Source organism: Lissotriton helveticus, chromosome 11 (assembly GCF_964261635.1).
Source record: "Lissotriton helveticus chromosome 11, aLisHel1.1, whole genome shotgun sequence".
NCBI classification, from domain to species: domain Eukaryota; kingdom Metazoa; phylum Chordata; class Amphibia; order Caudata; family Salamandridae; genus Lissotriton; species Lissotriton helveticus.
This window is the reverse complement of record NC_136072.1, coordinates 14,325,646-14,341,191: the sequence shown is the minus strand read 5'-3', so window position 1 is coordinate 14,341,191 and position 15,546 is coordinate 14,325,646. Positions and strand designations below refer to the sequence as shown.

Below are 15,546 nucleotides of genomic sequence, written 5' to 3'. Positions count from 1 at the left end.
TCACAATCTGCGAATCGAACTCTACCTCTCTGCCAAAGTTCGTGTAATTCCGTTCAGCCGTTCGGGCTGTAGCCCTGGCTAAAGGTTCCTATGGAAAATTGCATGGGGAAAACACGTTTTGGGACCCCCCTTTTTTCTCTGCCTCCACTTGACGAATCACCCCCAAACTTTCAGGGAAGGAGTGGAACCAAGCATGCCATTTTCTTGGAGAAATTCACAAAGATTCGTCAACCGGGGGCCAAAGTTATTCCAAATAGAATGTTGTGGATTTCCTATGGAAACTAGGTCCTAACTATAACTACCTACTGACGACCGCCAGTAGGTAATACATATATATATATATATATATATATATATATATATATATATATATATATATATATATATATATATATATATATATATATATATATAATGCTCGAAGATCCCCTCTCTCCCAGCCGGGAAGGAAGGAAAACGGCACTCACTGGGTGGCTTTGGTCAGAATTCACTTTATTTTGCTTTGCACAGACGCGTTTCGGGAAACCCCTTTTACAATGTCATTACTATGGTGCAACACTGTAGCATTCATACACAGAGAAACGACACGTGATTCAATGGGGAAAAAAGGAAATAGGACTGCTCGCCTTCATCATTTTAGTGAGCGCCATCTTGCAGTGTGCAACATCATTCCATATTTACAAATTGTTGAATATATGTGTAAACAAGGGCAAATCATGAAAAAATCAATCATTATATCATTATAAAGAATAAATCACATCTAGTTTGGTGATTATTCTAAAAAAGCCCATTATCTAAATAGACAATAAATTCGATGAAGTTGCGCCCTCTGCAAGCATTTGAAAAGATCTAGACGTATATATTTTAATCCTCTGTTTGCCTGGAAGCATAACGCCACTCAGTAGTATAGATGCTTCAGATTTTTATTTCTCAGAAAACGTTACGCGTTTCGACACAAAGTGTGTCTTGCTCACACGTTAACCAACTTGACATTCTGCTTGTTTAAATAAACATAGACAAAGGAAAAAGTGTAACAGAAAGTGAAAAAGTACACGTATTCTGGCTTGCTAGAACTTAAGGTTAATGAATCAGCCATTTTGGAGTGGTATGCTTATAAATGTATATATAAATATATATATATTACCTACTGGCGGTGGCCAGTAGGTAGCTATAGTTAGGACCTAGTTACCATAGGAAAATCGCAACATTCTATTCCCAATAACTTTGGCGCAGATTGACCAATCTTCGCAAAATTTTCATAACTTATGGCCCGCTTCGGTCAGTTTCTATCTTGAAATTTTTGGGGTGATTCGGTAAGTGGGGGCCGAGAAAAAATGGGGGTCCCAACACATGTTTTCTCCATGCAATTTTCCATAGGAAACTTTAGACACGGCTACAGCCTGAACTGCTGAACGGAATTAGACCAAATTTGGCAATAAGGTAGCCCTTGGTTCAGAAATAGCCCTTTTTGTTAAATGGTGTAAATCTGTTCAGTAGTTTTTAAAATATTAATGGAAAAAGAAATATATATATATATACGTTTCACACAACGCTTCAAAAGTCGCGTCTTGCACTCTAGTTCAGCAGAATCACCACTCCATTAGTCCAGCATGTCGTATTTCATATACTTCTTTTTATTCCAGCATAGTACACAGTACAACGGAACCAACCCAACGCGTTTCACCGAGGGTTCGGCTTGATCACGGGTGAATAGTGTTTGTCAAAACAGTGATTAAATAAAGTTTCACACACCACTTCCTTGTGTGATAATATACAAAGGACTACAAAATCAAAACATAGCGGCCATGTTGGAGCAGTCAATACGCTCGCGAGTATCACAATGCCACAAATATCATTTCATGAGTATGCAATGCAAAAATATATTTCAAATTAATATTTACAGCCCTACTTAGGCATAATAAGTGAACATCCTTGCATACCAGATATTCTTAAGACTAGTTAGAATATACTGATAATTATTATTATCCCAAGTGGGAAAACAATACGCATTTGTTATTGCAAAAAGTCACAATGTAATCTTCCTTGTAGTATTTTCCACAAATATCATTTCATGAGTATGCAATTCAAAAGTAAATTTCAAATTAATATATACAGCCGTCCTTAGGCATGAAAAATGAATGTCCTTGCATACCAGATATTCTTAAGACTAGACAGAATGTACTGATAATTGGTATTTATCCCAAGTGGGAAAACAATCCGCATTTGGTATTACAAAAGAGTCACAATATAGTCTTCCTTGTAGTATTTTACAACTTCTGCTGGAAATACACTGCTTCATGCAATGAGCAGTCATCCCAAGTCCCTAATACGGAGCATTCCGTTTGGCGAATTCCTCCGGGCTCGGAGGAATTGTAGTAGGGATGAAGACTTTGTTTTGGAAGGAGAACGTATGAAGGAACGATTTAATGAACGTGGATACCATCCACAAGTAATTGAAGAAGCGTTCAAGAAGGCAAGGGGATCAGTCACGAATCGTTATTGGTCCCGAAGGAACAGAAATTGTGTGAGAAACAGGAAGTGGTCAGATTTATATCCACCTACCATGCCAAATCTTGGCAGGTACAGAAAAGCATGAAAAAACACTGGAATGTTTTGAGAACAGAACTCACGCTAACTGATGTAGTGGGCTGCAATCCGAGCATCACTTACCGAAAGGCAGATTCTCTAAAAGACAGACTAAGTAAAAATGAAATAAATATCAGACCAAAGAAAACATCAGACATACAAGGGTTTTTTACATGCATGACATGTAAGGCGTGTAAATTCAGCCAGAATGTCAAGTCTGTCTATTATCCTATTGAAGATAGAGAAAAGACTATCAAACAACATTTAACATGTCTTTCTGAGTTTGTGGTGTATATTCTTGTTTGCCCATGTGCCAAAAAATACGTAGGAAGCACGATGTTTCCTGCGAAGAAACGTATTCTGGAACATATGCGGGCAATCGAGAATAGAGACCAGAATTCACCAGTAGCCAGACACTTTGAAGAACTACATCGTAGCAATCGCAACCTTCTAAAGTTCTTTGTGATTGACAAGATACCACCCATGAAAAGAGGTGGAGACAGAATACGTAGGTTGCGACAGTTAGAGAGTAAATACATTCTTGACTTAGACACTCGCATTCCGGGAGGCCTTAATTCTGAAGAGGAAATGAAATGGCATCTGGGGGAGTAAAATCTGTAACATAATTGTAGCACAGAGTTGTAGGTACTCGCAGTCTTCTGCGCATGTTTTTAACTTAACAAAGATACTATCACTTTTAACACTTTATTACTTTTTCACTTTTTTGTTTATTTGTATTGCTAAGCACTGGCTATATTGGAACTATAGGCTATGTAATATCTAGCTGAGATCTAGAACCAAATTTTATATGTTTCTTCACAGGTATTATCCTAATGGAGAAGAAGGAGTATGCGAAACTTTCCCACTTGGGAGTTCAGAAGTTGTAAAATACTACAAGGAAGACTATATTGTGACTCTTTTTGGTAATACCAAATGCGGATTGTTTTCCCACTTGGGATAAATACCAATTATCAGTACATTCTGTCTAGTCTTAAGAATATCTGGTATGCAAGGACATTCATTTTTCATGCCTAAGGACGGCTGTATATATTAATTTGAAATTTACTTTTGAATTGCATACTCATGAAATGATATTTGTGGAAAATACTACAAGGAAGATTACATTGTGACTTTTTGCAATAACAAATGTGTATTGTTTTCCCACTTGAGATAATAATAATTATCAGTATATTCTAACTAGTCTTAAGAATATCTGGTATGCAAGGATGTTCACTTATTATGCCTAAGTAGGGCTGTAAATATTAATTTGAAATTTATTTTTGCATTGCATACTCATGAAATGATATTTGTGGCATTGTGATACTCGCGAGCGTATTGACTGCTCCAACATGGCCGCTATGTTTTGATTTTGTAGTCCTTTGTTTATTATCACACAAGGAAGTGGTGTGTGAAACTTTATTTAATCACTGTTTTGACAAACACTATTCACCCGTGATCAAGCCGAACCCTCGGTGAAACGCGTTGGGTTGGTTCCGTTGTACTGTGTACTATGCTGGAATAAAAAGAAGTATATGAAATACGACATGCTGGACTAATGGAGTGGTGATTCTGCTGAACTAGAGTGCAAGACGCGACTTTTGAAGCGTTGTGTGAAACGTTGTATTATTGCAGGGAGTCCTCTGACCCTGCGTTGCACCGCAGTCTAGGTGTCCCGGTTCCTTCGGAGGGAGTGAGGTGGACATATATATATATATATCTGGGCGGATCCTAACCACACATCTCATCGTGAGATCTGATTGGCTGTCAGCACTTCATCCAAGAAGTGTTGGCAGCCATCTTGGGACTAATACGACCCTGTCAATATGTAAATTCAAGATGATGTCAGGCGTTTCACACTTTTGTAAAAAATATAGAATGTTAGCAGGAACAGGAATGGGAGTACACCACTTCACCTCCCAGCAAGGTTCGACCCTGGCATTGTGGTAAATGCAGTTTCAGTTACTTGCTTGCTTCAAGAGTGTTCGAGTGTTTCGCCACAGTTGGCGCAGATAGTGCTGATCACTCGAAAATATCGGAGCGAGCTACAAGAGACTGCATTTCCCAGAATGCCAGGGGCAAACCTTGCCTGAGAGGTCAGCGGTGTGCTCCCGCATCCTGTTGTCTATTTAAAGCACTCCCATGAGTCATTGAGCTGACGAGCTCGTGGATGAAGCACCTGCGCGCCAGTGAGAGGTACCAGACCTGATATAATGTTTGGCAGCCTACTCAGCAAACCCCAAAATACAAGACTGTATTCTCTACTGATGACGGATAATAAACCAGAAACACGTGTCTATAGATCAGCACTATCTGCGCCAACCTTGGCGAAACACTCAAAAATATCGGAGCGAGTTACAAGAGACTGCATTTCACAGAATGCCAGGGGCGAACCTTACCTGAGAGGTCAGCGGGATACGCTCCCACATTCTGTTGTCTATAGAATGTTAGCAATCTAGTTGTTCATTAGGATACTGTTGAGAGGCAGAGGCCAAGGGCACAGACTCTGAAAATTGAAGGCAGGTAGGAGGGTGCAGAGGCAACAATTTGACCACACTAGGTAGGCAGCAAGGGCAGTGCCAGCACAACAGACCATGGAGGGCAGTGGAAAGGGGGGCAGGGGCGACAAACCAACAATACAGGACTGGCAAGAGAGGCTGTGGCAATACAATAGACCATTGTGGGCAGAAGGAAGAGGCAGTGGGAGTACAACCATACATGCCAACACACCTGATTCAACCAGGAAACGTCCAATGTTTTTAAGCCCAAATGGGCTTTATTTGATCTGTCTCCTGTCCACAATCTCCTCTTTTTCAATGTTAGTCAAAGAGGAAAATCAATACCCCAGTTGTTTTTCAAAATCTCCCTCTTACCAAGTTCAAAATGTTAGCAAGTATGTTACATTGGATCATGGAAGACAGGAAGAATTGGGGTAGGGACATGGACTCGGATAACAGAGGACAGGAGGAACATGGAGAGGTGCACCAAACTGACCCTATAGGGCAGGCATCAGGGTTTGCAGCAGCACAATACACCAGACAGGGCATGCGGAACGGGAGTGCAGCACAACAAACCATGGAAAGCAATAGGGAGGGGACAGGACCATGCACATGGACAACAGACAACAGAGGGGAAAGAGGCAATGGTAGCTAGCTGACCATAATGGAAAGACAGAAGAGAAAGCTGCAGCATAGCGGACCATAAAGGGCAGGAGGGATGGACCAGGGGCATTACAATGGAACAGATAAGCCAGGAGGGAGGGAATAGGGATCTTCACATGGAAACAGAGGGCTGGGGGGCAAGGGGGCAGGGCAGGAGCAGCAAGATGATCAGGCAGGATGGGCACTAAAAGCAAAACACACTATGGAGAGCAACAGTGAGACTATAATGGCATACACACAGACCATGGAGGGAAGGTGGGAGGAGGTCAGGGGCAGCAAGCTGACCACACAGGAGAGATGGGAGGGGCCATGACAGCAGAGAAGACCATGTATGGCAAGCGGGAGGGTTAGTGGCAGCACAATGGCCATGATGGGCAAGAAGGAGGGTGCAGGGGCATGAATAAAGGTCCAGGGAGGATAGAAGCGAGGGTCAGGACCAGGGCACAGGCAAGAAAGTTCAGGGGGAAGGGGCCTCACAACAGGCCATGTGGGGCAGGCAGGAGGAGCATTTGCAGCACAACAGACCAGGGAGGGCAGAAGGGCGTGGCAGTAAAATGGACCATGGGGGACTGGAGGAAGATGATAGGGGCATTGAATGTGGACAGGTTACATTCATCTGACAATGCTAGGCAGGTGGGAGGGGAGTGGCAGCTCAACAGAACACTCAGAGTAGATAGGAGTGGCGGTCCATGGAACATGGTGGGCAAAAAGGATGGAGCAGGGGCATGCACACAGATATCGGAGGGCAGGGGGAGGAGAATAAGGGCAGCAAGCTAAACACAGAGGCTAAGCAGGAGGCATAGAATTGGACAATGGAGGGCAGGAGGAGTAGACTGGTACATCTTGGGGGTGGTAAGCGCTGTGACGCGCTCTAGTTGACTATAAAAGGGTTTCTCTTGCCTCAGCGCCTGTTCTAGCCTGAGCATTTTTCTCCCTCCTGAGGCGGAAGCCGGGAGGTTCTTGCACTATCCCTTATCCTGCTTCATTTTAGCGTGCTGACTGTACCCTGTACCCTGCTTGACTGAAAAGGCAGTGTATTTTACCTTGCACTTTAGGGCACTTTTAAAATTTATTTTGAAGCTTCTCCTCCCTCCTCCGCTACTCGGGCCACTCTCAGCTGAGCATAGACGCTGAGAGATCGGTCCCGAGCAGTCGAAGGGAAACGCGGCGGCCATCTTGGGGGTGGTAAGCGCTGTGACGCGCTCTAGTTGACTATAAAAGGGTTTCTCTTGCCCGGCGCCTGTTCTAGCCTGAGCATTTTTCTCCCTCCTGAGGTGGAAGCCGGGAGGTTCTTGCACTATCCCTTAGCCTGCTTCATTTTAGCGTGCTGACTGTACCCTGTACCCTGCTTGACTGAAAAGGCAGTGTATTTTACCTTGCACTTTGGGGCACTTTTAAAATTTATTTTGAAGCTTCTCCTCCCTCCTCCGCTACTCGGGCCACTCTCAGCTGAGCATAGACGCTGAGAGATCGGTCCCGAGCAGTCTAAGGGAAACGCGGCGGCCATCTTGGGGGTGGTAAGCGCTGTGACGCGCTCTAGTTGACTATAAAAGGGTTTCTCTTGCCTCGGCGCCTGTTCTAGCCTGAGCATTTTTCTCCCTCCTGAGGCGGAAGCCGGGAGGTTCCTGCACTATCCCTTATCCTGCTTCATTTTAGCGTGCTGACTGTACCCTGCTTGACTGAAAAGGCAGTGTATTTTACCTTGCACTTTGGGGCACTTTTAAAATTTATTTTGAAGCTTCTCCTCCCTCCTCCGCTACTCGGGCCACTCTCAGCTGAGCATAGACGCTGAGAGGTCGGTCCCGAGCAGTCGAAGGGAAACGCGGTGGCCATCTTGGGGGTGGTAAGCGCTGTGACGCGTTCTAGTTGACTATAAAAGGGGACGTCCACTCTCCGCGTAGCGGACGCGATTGCGGACGCACCGGACTCACGCTGGAGTCATGCCAGAGTCCTGCCCGTCTGCGCCCGTCAGCGCCAGGGAAGCGCCAAGGGCCACGAGGAATGTATCACATAACACAGGTCCTGGTATGTCTAGATCATATCTTTTATCTTTGAACAATCCCTCCCTGCATTGCCATGATATCCTTAAACCCGACACATGGCACGGCCCAATCCACTGCCAACATTGCAAGAAAACCTTTTGGCCAGAACCAGCACACGACTTATCACTTCATGAGGGGGACTCATTAATGCTAGATCTATGTGTAAAAATGCACAACACATTCATGATCTGATTACAGAAAGAAACTTAGATTGGCTCTTCATAACAGAATTGTGGTTAAAATCGTGGTGCAACCCAGACATAGTAGTAGCCCTCCCACAAGGATTTCAAATCCAACGTCTAGATAGACAAGAACAAAGAGGAGGGGGTTTGGCTATTATACATCGCGACACCATAACCTGTACCACCTATGAACTACCTGATATTAAGGGGGCAGAGGCCATGGCCTTCTGTCTAACCATCCATGATTCCCTAACATTTTCTGGCGCCTTTGTATATCGCCCCCCGGGACAATCCCAAGACTTTTTAGAGAGCATAGGGGATGTACTGAGCAATCTTATGCTCAGAGCTGCCCATTTTACACTACTAGGGGATCTCAATCTCCATCTAGATTCCCCGAAAGACCCAGGAGTAATGTGTTGTATGAAATAATTAATGTCCTTGGATTAACCCTGCTAACCAATGAACCTACGCATAGCGCGGGCCATACATTGGACTGTATCTGCTCAAATTTTAACCTGTTCATCTCCATTAGTCCAAACTTGGTCAGATCACAAACTCATTCCTTTTGAGGTGACCTTTAATTCAACCCATAATACTCATGGAAACACAAAAATAAGATCTACAGGAGCGAAGAAACATGACTGGAAAAAAGTCCTTGCCCAACCAGATTTTCTAATAAACGTAACAGAGACCAAACCTATACTATCTGGCCACACTACAATAGATAATCAATATTTTTGCGACTGGATCACAGCTCTAAGTAACCAACCAGACTTGTTGAAGGAAAAACCTTCAAGGGGCAATAAAAACAAAAGGAGCGCCCCCTGGTTCTCCCCCATTTTGAAGAGTGAACTAGGCAAAGTGAGATCATTAGAGCGTAGATGGCGTAGAAGGTATATGGAAGAAGACCGTAGGATCTACAAAGCAGCACGTAGGCAGTACCATGCCGCAATTAAACTAGCAAAAAAAGTCCATTTCTCAGAGGCTATTGCCTCTTCGGGAAATGACCAAAAAGAAATATTTAAGATTGTAAACAGCTTTACTAATCCTAGGGCACTCGCGCAAGACATTCCGCCCTCGCTACCACTTTGCAACTCTATAGCGGATTACTTTGATAATAAAATTCAAGCTATTGTCAAGGAATTTCCACCTCCAATCTTAACTTCAACCTCCATTGAGAATAAAATTATAGAAGCAAGTAGAGAGAGCGACCCAAATAAGCCCCTTTTTAATGTGTTTGCTCCCATCTCTCTGGAGGAATCACGCTAGGCCATTCTATCTAGCAAGTCAGGATCACCATTTGATCCGTGTCCCCCCATGTTCTTAAGAGCCCTGGTCAATGAGGTTAATCCCATAGTAAATGGGATTATTATTTCGTCATTGGCGACGGCAGAGATTCCACTAGAATGGAAATTAGCCGCGGTTAAGCCCCTTCAGAAGTAACCATTACCGGACCCTACAACCCTTTCTAACTTGAGGCCCATTTCACTGTTGCCTTTGCTGTCTAAATTGACGGAGTCATTCGTCAATAATCAACTTACCACATTTCTGGAAGATAACAACATCCTGCACTCAAATCAGTCGGGCTTTAGGTCCAAACATTCGACCGAATCTGCACTACAGTTCTCTGCTGAATCCCTGCACTCCGCCATGGACCAAGGGAAGAAAGCCGTCTTGATATTACTCAATCTATCGGCGGCTTTCGATACGGTCTCCCATACCATCTTGATTGACCGTCTCCTGAGCGCAGGGATAGGAGGAGTAGTACTAGACTGGTTTAAAAACTTCCTGAGCCAAAGACGACAAATCACGGTGCTGGCTGATTTTAGATCTGATGAAAAATCGATCAGAACAAGGGTACCTTAGGGCTCTACTTTGAGCCCTGCACTTTTCAATCTTTATATGGTACCCCTGATTGAGCTTATTTCTTCGTATCAGATCGGCACCATATCTTACGCTGACGATACGCAGCTCATCCTGGTACTCGACAGGGAGTCACTACAAGCGGAAGAAAACCTTAAAACTTGCTTAGCAGCGACATTTGAATGGATGAAAACCAACCATCTGAAGTGCAATTCGGGAAAAACAGAAATATTACCTTTTGGCCTGCAAAATCTGTTTTCCCCCCAAGCAGTGGTGGCCTGAAGGCGCTGAAGCTCCTCCAAACACCATCTCTTCTGCTCGTAACCTGGGTGTCAAGTTTGATGATGCATTATCTTTCAAGCAACAAGCCATTGGGGTAGCCAGCACATGTTTTTATATCATTAGAATGCTTAGGAAGTTTTTTGACCTCCTCCCATTGTCCATGAGAAAGACGGTAGCTGTGGCACTTATTACATCAAGACTGGACTACTGCAACAGCTTGTATGCGGGAGCTAATAAGTCCGTGCTCCACAGGCTGCAGATGGTCCAATATGCCACCGCCCGCCTGGTTCTAGGCTGGCCCAGGAAATCTTCGGCCTCGGCTGCACTTCATGCCCTCCATTGGCTCCCCATTCATAAGCGCTTGTTGTTTAAAATCTTGATCATCACTTTTAGAGCTTATCAGGCACAAGGACCCAGATATCTTTCAAAAACCTTTAAACGGCACCTTCCGACCCGGAATCTGAGATCCTCCCACCTCAATTTGCTAGCTGTCCCAAAATTCAGGTTAGCCACTAAAGGTGGAAAATCCATTGTGGTATTAGGCTCTAGAGCCTGGAACAAACTTCCTCCTGCGCTCCGTCAGAATCTCTCTTTAGGAAAGTCTTAAAGACCTGGGTCTTTACGCTCACTGATGCGGCCTGTAGAGCTCTAGTGTAAGGTTTATGTTCTCAGGAGAGATCTAGCGTAAGGTTTATGTTCTCAGGAGTTGCTCCTTTTGTCACTCTAGGGGGTTTCATAGCGCCAAGATGCTCCTTGGAGTGATAGAATGCGCTATAGAAAAGCTATTTTACATTTACATGGGGCAGCAAGCTAACTGTTCAGAGAAGGCGGAAGGCCAGTGGCATAGCAACGGCCACACAGGGCTGTAATAAGGAAGCAGGGACATGGACTTGGACAGTGGATGGCTAGGAGGAGGGAAGGCAGGAGCAGCAAGCTTGGATGGGGGCAGGACAATGCCAGGCCCTACTTCCATCCCCGCACCATCCATTGTGACATGCATCTTACCTAACGTAAACAAAAAAAACCACAGATTACAGGGACAGTATAGTTAGATTCAGATTTCACTCATACGCAACATGTGCAATTCAGCAGTTACAGTTACCTGAGGTAACTATAACTTCCACCCCCGCAATGTACTGCTAATGACCTCAGACATTACATCATTCATGACATGGTCAGTTACATCATTCATGACATCACTCATGACATCTCAAATTAACTATAATCGCTAGAACTTTATTTTGGGATAGTGTTTGTATATTAACTCCCCTTTTTTTTCTTTTCTTTCGTGTAAGAACCATTATAATATGCAACATGCCCAGATTAATATGGCCGATAGCCTTTCACTTTAAAGTAATGTGTAGTCCATTGTTTATGTTGATGTTTACAATCCTAAGTATGTTTATTATGAATAAGTCACGTTGACGAACATACAGGTATGGCGGTCAAGGGGCAAGATATGCTGAAATTACATTGTGTGCATATTAAACCTTGTTTTCTTTTCTTTATTGTATCAATTACTGAATTTTCACATCGTGACCAGGCCAATGTGGCTGCCAGCTTTTTGGATTAAAGTAATATGTAGTCCTGTGTTAATGTTGGCAACTTTAGGCATTTTTACATTCAAATAGGGATGCTTTAATGAAGTCTTGTATCGTTATCAAGGTTCGGACGAGCCAAAATGCATGCATCACGTCACGTCCTTTGCAGATTAAATACTTCCAAACTACAACCTGAGTGCTGATTCCTTACTTGTAAGAGTGAGAGGAGATTAAAAACATATATATAAAATTCACTGAAAAAAAACACAAGTTTCAGGGACATTTTAGTTAGAAATTAGCATTTAAAAAACCTCAGAAAATCACTGAAAAAAACACAGGTTTCATGGACGTCATAGTTAGTTGGACATTTCACTCATACAAAACAAGACAAAATTCAGCCGTTATAGTTAGTTGTGCTAACTATAACTCACGCCCCTGCAATGCACTGCTGATGATGTCACATATTACATCACTCATGACATAGTCAGAGACATCACTCATGACATCACTGATGACATCTCAAATGACATTACTGATGACATCAACCACGTGATCATCTGATGCACCTCCTCACACCCTAAAATACAGACTACCATTCTCGAAACCATAGACACACCAATACTAGTCAGCTACAATATTCTGTGCACTATGCATGCACACCTCAAACCAGCTACAAACTATTGATACGCTCTTCTAAATACCCAATTAGTGACTATGCAGTGTAGGAATCCTCCTGCCTGTCCCATGCATTTCTCTAATCACCCATCCAGCACTATCTACTTATCCTAATACTCCACCAATATCTAAGCACTTATAAATGCACTCTACACTCTGTTTGTAATACTGTAATTATTGTATTTACTAGTCAAGAACTTATGGAATTGCCTAGCTACTAACACAAGTACAGCTATAATATTTAGTGCACTATCGAAGCAGATCTCTAACTAGCTACATACTATTGACACACTCTTTTAAATACCCAGTTAGTACTCATGCAGTGTAGGAATCGTCCAATCTGTCCCATGCACTTCTTTAATCACGTATCTACCACTATCTACTTATCCTATCACTCCACCAATACGTAAGCACTTATAAATTAAGTGTTCACTCTGTTTGTAGCACTGTCATTACTCCAGCTACTAGTGGTATTTCTATAAAATGACCTAGGCACCAACACAAGTACACATAAAATATTCTGTGCATAATCCCTACAAATCTCTAAGCAGATACATATTATTGGTCCACTCCATTAAATACTGAAGTAGCACCCAAGCAGCGTAGGATACCATCTGTCAGTTTTATGCAATTTTTCAATCACCCATCCAGCACTATGTTCGTATTGTATTACTCTGCCAATACCTAAACACTTATGGGGCAGATTTACAAGCACTCTGCACCACCAGTACGTCACTTTTTGTAACGTAGTGATTGTGCCAGGAGCTCCTTCATATTTACAAGGAGAAGAAAAAAACACCCTGCATGATTTTTCCTCTCCTTGTAAATACGACACCTTCATATACAGAACTTTGCGTTGAAGGGGCGTTCCATAGGTGTTGCTGTACGCGGATCCTTCATGACTTTTCTAAAATGGTGGCTAGAATCCGCGCACCCACCGTGATGTGTACGCTTTGGGAGCGCGACTCCGAAAACAAAATTAGGAAAAAAAAGAAAATAATATAAATATATTAAAATAAAAAAAATAAAACAAAAAAATTAAACAATATTTCAGTTTAAAAAATAGGTATAACTACTATAACTACTATTACACTTAAAAATTAGCATTTAAAAAAGCTTTGAAATTCATTGAAAAAAACATAGGTTTCAGTGATGTTATAGTCAGAAATTAGCATTTAAAAAAACCTTAGAAATTCACAGAAAAAAACCATAGGTTTCAGGGGTGTTATAGTTTGCTGGACATTTCACTCATACAAAACCATAGAAATTACTACGTTATAGTTCATATTGCTAACTATAGCTCGCGCACCCGCAATGCACTGCTGATGAAGTCACATATAACATCATTAATGACATGGTCAGTGACATCACTGAGGACAAGACTAATGTCATCTTAAATTACATCACTGATTACATCATCCACGTGACAATGTGATACACCTCATCATAAACTAGTGTAACCTTGCATCACTCACTGTAAAATAGAAGAGTACCATATTTTAAACCATTGACACACCAATACCAGTTACTACATACCCACTCACTGATTCCTAAGTCTACACACACAACTACCTATTGAAGCTGACTCCGATCCACCATGAATCATCATTTTGCAGTGCTGGGTTTTCAATAACAATGTAGTGCATTCTGGGAGCGGTAGTCGTGTTTATTTCAACTGAAACAACTGGAACAACGTCTGAAAGCAAGCGTTTATAAATGGCAGCCCAGGACTGGAATAGGGGATTCTTGCTGACATGGAGTCATTTGGTACCCTTAGAGATCATTCAAAGACGTAAAATGATTCCCTTGGGGGCGAGTGTAGGGGGGGTGGTTTTGTTCCATATGACGTAATTGGGAACACTGCCTAAATGCTAGCCCATTCTTGTGAACCCCTTCCCAAATTAAAGTAAAATTTAGAGAGGACATTTTGATGTTTTTTAGATAATCAACACTTCACAAAAATTGTGTGATCCTGGGCAAATCATTATTTTTCCCTGTGCCTCTTTCAAAGCCATTCATTTATGGCAGCGCTTAGAAATAGGTTGAATCCAAGTTTTAAAGCGCTATACGAAAATTTCTTTAACATTTCGCTGACCCTGGAGGTGCCTGATTCTCAGCTCTTGACAGGGGGGCACAGAATCCCCTCAATGAAAATGAACTGTAACAGTGAGCGCCCCCCACCCACCCACCCTCAGCAGAGCCGTCCCGGGGCATCTGGGGGCGCAGGTGCAGCGCCTGAAGAATGTTCTAGCGCCAAGAGAGGCAGAGAGGGTGACACAGCGCCTAGACTCTGCAGAGAGGGTGACACAGCGCCTAGACTCCGCAGAGAGGGTGACACAGCGCCTAGACTCCGGCAGAGAGGGTGACACAGCGCCTAGACTCCGCAGAGAGGGTGACACAGCGCCTAGACTCCGCAGAGAGGGTGACACAGCGCCTAGAGAGGCAGAGAGGGTGACACAGCGCCTAGACTCCGCAGAGAGGGTGACACAGCGCCTAGAGAGGCAGACAGGGCGACACAGCGCCTAGAGAGGCAGAGAGGGTGACACAGCGCCTAGACTCCGCAGAGAGGGTGACACAGCGCTTAGACTCCGGCGCCGAGAGACGCAGAGAGGGTGACACAGCTCCTAGACTCCGGCAGAGAGGGTGACACAGCGCCTAGACTCCGCTCTTACCATCTCGTTCTCCTCCCCTTGGTTGAGCAAGGCATGGCGGTGCTTCTCGGGGTCCCTCTCCATCCCGGGGGTGCCGCTGCCCTCTCCCCGCTGCCTGGGAGACGTCGGGCTCAGAATCCACGTCTCTTCGTCCCCTCCACCGGGATTAATGATTGTCGAGCCGCAATCCCGGCTCGTTCTTATATGTCGAGCTCACACCGTCCGAATTACAGGCAACTCCTGGCGCTTCCAACTCCTCCCAAGACACAGGGCTCCTCCACTCCCTGTGTGTGCGTCTCGCAGGAGCCCTGTGCCTGTAGAGGGAGCCCTGTGTGACCTGAGCCCTGTGTGGCCTGAGCCCTGTGTGTAACAGAGCCCTGTGTGCGCCTGTAGACGAAGCCCTGTGTGTGCCTGGAACAGAGAGACCCTGTGCCTGTGGAGGGAGCCCTGGGCGCCCTGTGTGCGCCTGTAGAGGGAGCCCTGTGCCTGTAGAGGCACCCCTGTGTGTGCCTGAGCCCTGTGTGACCTGAGCCCTGTGTGCGCCTGTAGTGGGAGACCTGTGTGTA

The 15,546-nt window shown here is 44.0% G+C and overlaps 1 protein-coding gene across 1 annotated transcript in view; it reads right to left on the bottom strand.

The window, feature by feature from the left end:
- The window catches only part of LOC144792390 (putative cation-transporting ATPase 13A4), a 466,918-nt gene extending 451,603 nt beyond the window's left edge, over positions 1-15,315 (bottom strand). Inside the window, exon 1 of the mRNA XM_078667375.1 lies at positions 15,002-15,315. Within this exon, the coding sequence (XP_078523501.1) occupies positions 15,002-15,064 (63 nt within the window). The 5' untranslated portion in view covers positions 15,065-15,315. The remainder of the gene's footprint in view (positions 1-15,001) is intronic.
- Positions 15,316-15,546: the final 231 nt, after the last annotated feature.